Source organism: Papaver somniferum, chromosome 6, assembly GCF_003573695.1.
Source record: "Papaver somniferum cultivar HN1 chromosome 6, ASM357369v1, whole genome shotgun sequence".
In the NCBI taxonomy this organism is placed as follows: domain Eukaryota; kingdom Viridiplantae; phylum Streptophyta; class Magnoliopsida; order Ranunculales; family Papaveraceae; genus Papaver; species Papaver somniferum.
In genome coordinates this window covers 163,960,939-163,970,149 of record NC_039363.1, presented here as the reverse complement: position 1 = coordinate 163,970,149, position 9,211 = coordinate 163,960,939, and the positions used below count along the sequence as shown (strand labels likewise).

The 9,211-nt window shown below is 36.5% G+C and overlaps 2 protein-coding genes across 2 annotated transcripts; one reads left to right on the top strand and one right to left on the bottom strand.

Moving 5' to 3' along the window:
- The first annotated feature begins 3,701 nt into the window (after positions 1-3,701).
- On the top strand, positions 3,702-5,595 carry LOC113286366 (probable LRR receptor-like serine/threonine-protein kinase At2g23950). Its single transcript, XM_026535002.1, has 2 exons — positions 3,702-4,960; positions 5,127-5,595. The coding sequence occupies exons 1-2, from the start codon at positions 3,721-3,723 to the stop codon at positions 5,456-5,458; spliced, it is 1,572 nt and encodes a 523-aa protein (XP_026390787.1). The 5' UTR covers positions 3,702-3,720; the 3' UTR covers positions 5,459-5,595.
- Positions 5,596-5,802: 207 nt separating this feature from the next.
- On the bottom strand, positions 5,803-8,487 carry LOC113289974 (alpha N-terminal protein methyltransferase 1-like). The gene is made up of 8 exons (XM_026539433.1): positions 8,127-8,487; positions 7,917-8,052; positions 7,756-7,814; positions 7,463-7,582; positions 6,929-7,030; positions 6,692-6,746; positions 6,225-6,322; positions 5,803-6,117 (listed from the first exon to the last, which is right to left on the bottom strand). Exons 1-8 carry the CDS (start codon positions 8,268-8,270, stop codon positions 5,992-5,994), a joined length of 840 nt encoding a protein of 279 aa, XP_026395218.1. The 5' UTR covers positions 8,271-8,487; the 3' UTR covers positions 5,803-5,991.
- Between the last annotated feature and the right edge of the window lie 724 nt (positions 8,488-9,211).

The window sequence follows — 9,211 nt, the reverse complement described above, 5'->3', positions numbered from 1 at the left end:
CTTTAAAATTTATACAATTGCTTGTCGTGATTCTGAAGTCGTCACTGATAGTGTATCTTCTTTCAAGGGCATTGGAGTACATTCTTGTTAGCAGCATGAGAGACGCTTTGAAAAATAATGTTGTGCCCACTCCATTGTGTTTCCCACTGGAAAGCGGCTTCGGCCCCTTTCATTTGTAGTTCTTCTCTGGTACTACAGTCAGCATTCGATCCCCTTGCCTCAACTATGGTACCTGAACAATCACAAAAAGTTAGTCCAATCCCAGAACTAGTGGTAGGATTCGACATTGACAAAGAAATGTTTACCCTAAGAGACATGAAAACCTTATACCTATCAGGTTCAATATTGTTTATTTCCAGTGTTTCATCATTCATGGGATTATAATAAAGAGATTGCATAATGTCATAGTCAAATTTGTTCACATTCATGAAACTATTAATATATTTGACTATAGTTCTAGCAGTTTCAGCGATGTTTTGCTTTGTCTTTCTAAACACCAAGTTGCATCTCTCTTTCCAAACATGCCAAATTACAATGCTACAAAAATCAGACCAATCCATTGCAAATCCATTTCTGTCTTGGTTATCAAACCAGTTATTGAGTCAACCATGAAAAGTAGAAGTACTATTAGAGACATACTGCATATCAAAGTTAAGATGCATCCGTACCTGGGATACAAAGTTGCACTGAAGGAAGAGATGGGTAAGAGTGTCTTCACCATTATTACACAAAGTACAAGTAGTATTAATATTTGGTAATATTGTCGCCACTCTCATACTATTGGGAATTATGGATTGAGCGGCCTTCCAAACTGGTTCAAACATGCCAAAGGTCCCCCCCACATTTAAACTACTTGCCTAAAAATTATTTAAGACCAGCTCTTGCTTTCAGTAAGTTCAAAGTGGAAACTAGTACAGACTGTCTTGTATAGTAAATCAACGTGATAAACTGACCATCATCTCCTATGGTTGAATTCTCAGCATATTTTAGAATATTCTTATCCTAAAAAGTATCATTATAAAGGTATACAACCTAAATAGTTCTCAATAACAGTCGCATACAAAAATGGTTTTAGAAATATTTAACATGATTCATCAATTCTTACCCCAAGATGAGATTTGTATAAATCAAAATTAAATATGCAACCAAAGGCAATTTTCTAGATGGGGTGGGTACCTGACGTGAATTCCATTATACCTTTGCATGATTACTTAACTGAATTGCGTAGTATTTACAGGTTTCGTTGCGGATGCCTTTGTTGATGAAAAACACACTTGATTCGCATAATCAAATGTTCTAGCTCCAGTTTTCGCATCCATCACCTCATCTTGGCACATAGATTTTTCACCTGACTTTAACTAGCTGTAGAGATAGGATATAAAAATGAACAACATGCAAGCTCCACCAACCACTTACTGGATTAGTGCACACATTTCAAACAATGGTGCATGTTTCGAATCCAATTTCCCTTTACTTGAAATCTTCTTAACCGTAATAAACTTATCTAGATGATCAATGGAAACCTTATATACTTCTCCACAGCCACCACTCCCAATCAAGTTCTTTTTTCAAACCGGACAAAATCTGTGATTCAGTAAAGTCAACTAATCTCTTAAACTGTATCACCTTCCGTGTATAAAATCTTCTTCCTCGTCTTCTTTCCACTTATATATACTTCTTATGGCAACCAATACCAAGATGACTGCAAGAAGTATCACTACTACAACGACAACTACAACCAACGCGATAAACTTTTTCCGGTAAGCGATACTGAAGCTTGGTATGGAACCCCAATTCAACTGAATATCGTATGACCCCACAACACATTTTTCCATTAATTCTTCCAGAGTCGCAGCTAATTCAAAAGGAGTTCTTAATCATAGGTCTTAGCCTTGGACGTAACATGGTTCTTATGTGCTTTCCTGTGTGTCATCTAGCACAATAAAGTAGAGTACAAATTACTCTACCTATTCTGTTATGGCAGTTTAACGACTCTTGGTTTTGTAACTGAGGTGGAGTTTAAAGAAGTAAAAGAAAACAAGAATGACTTTTGCTTCTACAAACACCAGCTAATTCCATTATTCACCTGTCAGCTCTTTAGGATGTATATTAAGTCCAAACACCGATACACTTGTGTAGTATCTTAACCAGATGCTTGTTGTCATCATCTATTTCTCCCAACTATTTAGTCGAAGTGTGGACGCACTTGTGAAGGTATCATATATTGGGTGGCTTTCTGCTGACCAAAAAGTTGAACACACGATCAACTGATAGATGCAGGAACATTATCAGATTAGCCCACTCCCTACAGGCAAGAAACCGAACAAGTACATAGAGAAACGTTTAGGTTCGATCTTATCAAACTTCCCATCAATAATGAGATAACAAATACCCACTGTATATACGTGGTAAAGATATTTTCTTCTTAGGGTTCAATAATCTTTAGATTTGTAAAAATCAAGACCGACACTCAGCTTTACTGGTCATAAATATTAAACCTAGTTCCGCAATTTTAATTATTATTATGAAAAAAATTCTTGTCTTAAGATTGTTGGGGAATAACAACTAAAATTGATCATACAACTAAATAATATAAGAAGCACTTATCTGATTTTTGTGTCTTCTCCTTAGTCAACTGTTTATATCTTGAACATCCTGTTAAACTCCATAGAAAGAAGAAACTGGTAATGGTAGATTGAGGATACACTCTAAAAAGATGATGTTATAGCCCTAGTGGACATCTGCCTCCAAGATACAACAATCTTAACAAAACTTTAGTAGCACATTTAAGCCTTATTCTTCTAGAACTTGCTTGGCAGCGAAAAACTCACGAAACGTTAGCACTTAAACCCTCATATCAAACATAGGAAAACGAACAAGTTCTCGAGACCGAATGGATGCAAGAGAGGTTCATCTCTATGTAAAACCCTAGTGCAAATCCGAAATATATAAGGTAAACGTATCCCGTAAAAATCTAAGAGATAAATTTGGAAGGTGTTTATGTTATTCTGAAAAACAGTTTTATTATTAATCTTTATTCAAAATAAATCCTTATTTTTTTCCAACATGAAGCATTTTATCTGCTGATTGTGGATTATGAACCAGAATCGACAAATATAATTAAGAACATCTGCAAATTCAGATATGAATATAAACACTTACAATGTTAATAGATAAATTCATATCGGAAGATTGTATCAGAAAAAAAATTCAGAAAAAGAAAGCATTTCTTTTAATAATCGGCCGATATGACTCTTTACATCTACGGGCTCCAGGAATAATCGGCCATCATGCAAATGACGTATTGGCCGATTGTTCTTGAACTCGATTTTTTTTAGATAGGCATCAAAATAAAAAGGAGAAAAGGAAACAAAATAAATTAAAAGAAAATAAGAAAGTTTTGATATTATTGATAAGGATAGAAATGGAATTCTAGCAGGTGAGAGTAAGTTATTACTTTCACCCTTTTTGGATACCCCTCATCCCTTCATCTAAAATCTAAATTCCAGGGGTGAAGTAAATGGTAGGCCTCAAATAATCAAATTAGCCGGGTAGGGTGGTAGGTAGATTATCCTGAACCCAAATATTGAAAGCCCATTTCCACTGAAAAAGTTGCAGCAGTGGCAGTTGCTTTAGTCCGTTCATTTTCTAGCTATATTTTCAAATTTTCATAACCGTGTTGTGAAAACATGGAAATCCCACACTTCTGAAACTTTTTCCATGGCGTTGTGTGATCCCTACACTGCATTCTTTCTAACTTCAGTTTTGCTCTCTTCAGTTCTATCGTCTCCATCAGTAATAGATGATTTAAACAACCTACAACCACCTCCAGATTTCAGTGTAACAATCTCAAATAATTGTTTAAAGAACCCATCTCTTAGATATTGTAGTGGTTTCTTGCCCACAGATCTTCCTGACATTTTCAAGGCCACTATTGTGGCAGACCATCTCTGCAGTGAATCGAACAACAATAATTGCAATGGTGATTCATTCACAAAGATAGACTTGCATAATCGCCCAAAAATAACTCCTCTTTACTTATCCTTTGCTTTCTTTTGGAAGTATTGTCCCTTAACAGTACTTATAATCGACTTATCCAACAATTCAATCAAAGGCAACTTTCCTACAGACATCTTAAAATGTACCCAAGTCCAGTCTCTTGATCTTAGCCATAACAATTTCAATGGAGAGTTTCCAATGGAAAACTTTTCCTTACTGAATAATCTTACACTTCTCAATCTTTCTTACAACCATTTTTCAGAACTTCCAATCTCAGACGCACACTTCTTGGAACAATTTGGGTCCTCGAGTTTTCTGCACTCTGGTCTGCTCCCGAATCACGGAAAGTTCAAGATTAAGGCCACGTTCTTCTTAGTTGGCTTCCCAATCTTTGTCATTCTAACAGTTGTTAGTTTGAGTTGGATCTGTTTTTGGAGACCAGATTTTCTACCGCCGTTCCTCAGACACCAGCATAAATTTACACCTTCAATGCTGAAGGCAGCAACAAGTGGATTCTCACAGGATAACTTGGTTGCAAAGCTTGCTGAACTTGATATATATAGAGGGAAATTGAGAGATGGGACTGAAGTTCGGATTGAAATATACCAAGACAAGATTACATCTGAACAACGGAAGGAATTTGTAGAAGAATGCAGGATTCTAGTTCAGTTAGATCACAAAAACTTAGTTCGGGTGTTGGGGTGGTGTGATCGCCGAAATCCAAGGGCAGTTGTATCAGAATGGTCTGGCGGGGTGAACATGGTGAGATGGCTATCACAGTCGCCATCATGGAACAAAAGGTTAAAGGTTTTGGTGAGTGTCGTGGAAGGGATGTGTTATCTTAAGGACCAGTGGCCTGGGGTTGTATGTGACCTTAAGGCGAGTAGTGTACTATTATCTGAGGATCAAGAGCCATTGATCTCAAGATTCTGGATCACAGATCAGAACAACTATTCTAGGAGTAAGTTTCCATACTACCAATGAATCCTTCAATTTTTTACCATATATTGTAGGCTAAAGAAAGTGTTGTCAAATATTAGTAAATCTAAAATGGATGGACTTGCAAACTACAAGGTGTAATAGCAACTTCAGTATGTTCTTAAGGTTTTCTTATGTTTGGCTTTCAGTGGTCTATATGTTTGGAGTTCTCCTGCTTGAAATGATAGTAACTAGAAGCTCACCTAATGTGCTCAAAGAAAGCAAAAGTATTGTGGAATGGGCGAGGATGCATTACCCAGAAAATATATGGGTAGTGATGGATGCAAGAATTAAAAAAGCAGGTATGACTTATGAGCAAGCTTCTCAGATAGTAGACTTAGGCTTGATGTGCACGGATCTTTCAGATGAGCAGCAACTGCCCAACTTGCACCACATATCTAAAACAGTGAAACGGGTCTATGAGGCTTCCATTGTCTTAGGAACCCCTAATCACAAACAATGGCACAGTGAAAGAGATTAAGAACAGAGATGCCACCAGCCAAGATGAGCATGTACGTCTGAATGATTTGGTAACTTCTGTAAACTTATGTCAGTAACAAAAACAGAATATGAAAGATTATTATCATCAGCATGTCCCAGTTTCCTACTTTTCTCCTAACACAGTAAACAACTAGTTCAAGTTTCAGTTTCTTGTCCTTGTTACTTGGCAATTCATCGACTCATGATTTTAATTTGTTTTTGTTTAATCATTATACAGTAATCAAACATTTTGAAACAAACAGAAGATGTAGAAGTAAAAGAAAAGAAATACTCGCAAAGAAGCTAAACAAAAATTTGTGAACTTGTCTATAGCAATAGATATAATAAAGAACAGGGAAAACCAAGCGACATCATATAATAATCAATTCAAACAAAATAGATTAGCTGCCCCAAAAGGCAGGTTTTCAGTATTGCGTGACTAGATTGAGAGATGCAATCTCAAATACAAGATTTAGTTAGTGATAAAATACCCATAGACTAAACTACAAGAATAAAATTAAAAAGAAGAGATTTTCACTTGATAAGGCCAGGTAGATTGGATCGAATTTTGGATCTGGTCCCATGAACTCGCCTAGGCATATCAGTGGTTAACGCATACATTTTCACTGGAAATAACTCTGCAGGAAATCCCTTTTGATCCTGGATTAACAAAGAACCAATCTTATTTATTTGAAGAGACCAGACGACAGAAACAGTTATCAAAGTAGGTTCAGTAAGCTAGTGAGGTATGTTAAACTCGAACACACCTTTGACTTGAAGAGATGCAGCCCACACTGTTTGAAGAGCTCTTTGAAGTACAAATCTGACCTTGTAACACTCTTATCCTCCTTGTCCAACACAAATCCTGCAAACAAGCGCCCTCTTCAACAAGTATTCACCAGCCACCAATTCTATTCAAATAAGACAAGATATATCCACCGCTATCATGCTTGCCACTAAGTGTGTATGACAACCCAAACGTTAAAATGTAAAAACTTCATAGAACCATGAAAATACCGTATATTTAATATTAGATAGAAACGTTTGAGTTTAGAAGCACATGAAGATTTTCTCGTTTGCCTCATAGAATTCAAAATGAGCTAGAAACAGTTAAAAAGAAAAGAAAAGAAAATATGGGTATGAATTTTTCTCTTACTAACTAAAAGAACGTGTCTGGATTCATAATAAATGAATAGCATTTGCATGTTTATGCTGTGTGAGGGAGAGAGATCACCTGATTTTGCAATATTCTCTTTTAGGACAAAAACGCCGTTAGGTTTGAGACCAACCTGTCAAGTGAAATATCAATTAGCACAGAAGTTACCTTTTGACGCGCGTTTTTTATGTCTAACTAAATGTTGGCCCATATTTAATTACAATAGTATAAAACAAATGGGAACAAATATGGGATCAAGAAATTTCCAGACCCAAAGATCACTCCACCAAGTAAGATTAGTGGAATCTCTATTACCTTTGCTCGCTTGAAGAACGATACAAAGTCGTCATCAGCAAGCTGCCCAATACACCATTGCACCCATATGACATCATATCGCCCTGCTTCTGGAGTGAATTCCTACACATTCACTCACAGTATGACACATTGAAGATGCTTATAACAGTTTCTGTAAGAATGTAAGAAAGGAAGGCTACACGCCCCTGAATCTAGCAAACTAAACTACGTAAACATGCAAGATTTGAACAACCGGCCTTCTCTAGGTTAAAGGATGCGAGTATGAGTAGCTCGTCCATAGACGTTTTCTGAAACTTTCCTTTCTTCTTCATGTTAAATCTTTGATCATCTTGTGAATTAATTTAGAGGAGTATCTGGGTATAATTGACAAATATTTCAATGTACAAGGACTCCATATAGCAAGGGTGGGCACGTCATGCATATAGTCCTACATATTCAGAAGAAGATGTATTTATTTGGTTGTACTTTTTGTGCTAGCTTTTGCAAGGGCGTGTAGTATGCCTATGTGGTCAGTGCCAAAGATGTAAATATTACCTGAAGTGGAACACAATAAAAATTGACAGCCTTTTGATCATCAGAGACTGTTCCATTCTCTGGGGACAGACTTTCACGTGCGGCTTCAAGAAAATGGGATACTGGCTCTTCAAGATCAACCTAAAACCTCAGCACATTAGACTTAACCATAACAACAGGTTAAACTTTCGACAGAATTGATGTTCAATAAAAGTTGGAGGTTCTATTAAATTTCTAAAATGTAATGTTTAATGCCAATATATAACGACATGTTATATATTCATATTCATAAGACTGAGAAATGAAACTCATACCTCACTGAAATATCTTAGAAGAAGATTCTTAGTGACCCGTCCAATACCCGAACCACAATCTGTAGCAGATTTACTATCACATAAGGATTTTAAACAGCAAAATACAGGTGTGTTGTGCCATTCTAATCTCTAAATCAAAGTGACAGAGTGAAGGAGATTACCCAAAGCAGCGAGTTTTCTATTGGTACCGAGTCGTTCAGAGATAATACTCTTGAGAAAATCTTCACTAGCTTTAATGTCAGTATCATTAACATGCCCATATCCACCCAATACACCATCAACAGATGCCTCGACACCCTAAACAACAATGATAAATTAGCTCTTTAGGGTTTTAATTAGGGTTTAGAGAAAGACAGAGAGAGAAATCTTACTTCCCAGTATCCAACACCTTTACGGTACCATTCATTCTTGTTTTTGTGTTGATCATCATCTCCTTGTTCCCCAAACTCATGTCTCCACATCTCATCCGAGCTCTTAAATTCTTTCCCATCAGAATCTAACCCACACATCTCCATCTTCTTTCTCTCCCCCCTTCTCTCTCACTATTTTTCCTCTCAAAATCAAAAAATTGATCAATAAAATTTGATCGGACAGAAAAGATAGGGAGATTAAATCAGAATCCTCGTCGATACTAACGTTTTATGCAGAGAAGGCATTTTGCGTTCTTGCCCCACTCCACTCCAATCCGCTCTGATTTTTTTCTTTCCCTTGGCTGCATAGGAAGAGCCACTATGCCCAAGTTTCCATCGTGCCCCACATTTGCCCTAAATTTTGGGTGCGAAAGATGCAGATATTTTATTTTTTTAAGCATGGAAAAAATAGGCTAATAAAATGTGGGATTGAGTGGTTCCATATTGATGTTGATAAGTTTTTTTAAAATTGGATTTAAAGCCCAAAGGTTAAATTAGGTGAAAATTACAGCCAAACCCATTTTACATATTTTTTCCATTGTGAAATCCATGTTCAGGCGCGTACCCATTTTTTGGGGTAAAATTTCTGCCACACCCAGAATGTCTAAAATTGTTGTCTTCGCTTATTCTTCCTCGTTTTTCTTTCATTATTTCTTTTGTTCTTCTTTCCTAATATTTTATTTTTGGATTCGAAAACAATCAGAGAAGAAATAGGTTTTGACTAGGGTTTTGCTATGGTAATCTAATTGAGATGTTGGAGTTCAAGAAGGAATTTGAAAAGGGAATCTGAACCGAGAGAAGTTTTGGCTCGAATATGAGATGAGTTTCTGGTGGTTACTGGTATTATAGAAAATAAATCTAAGATAGAGAAGTTGGTGTTGTTGTACGATCGAGATAATGACATAGAAGAGGTTGATTGAGTTTGTGGGGATTTGGATAATGAATTTTAGCCGAGAAAATAGGAAAGAAATGGAGTATGTTCCCATTAATCAATGGCCTGCTAATCAAGGTCTAAGTGGATGTGTTAATTGGGTTTTGTGGATCGA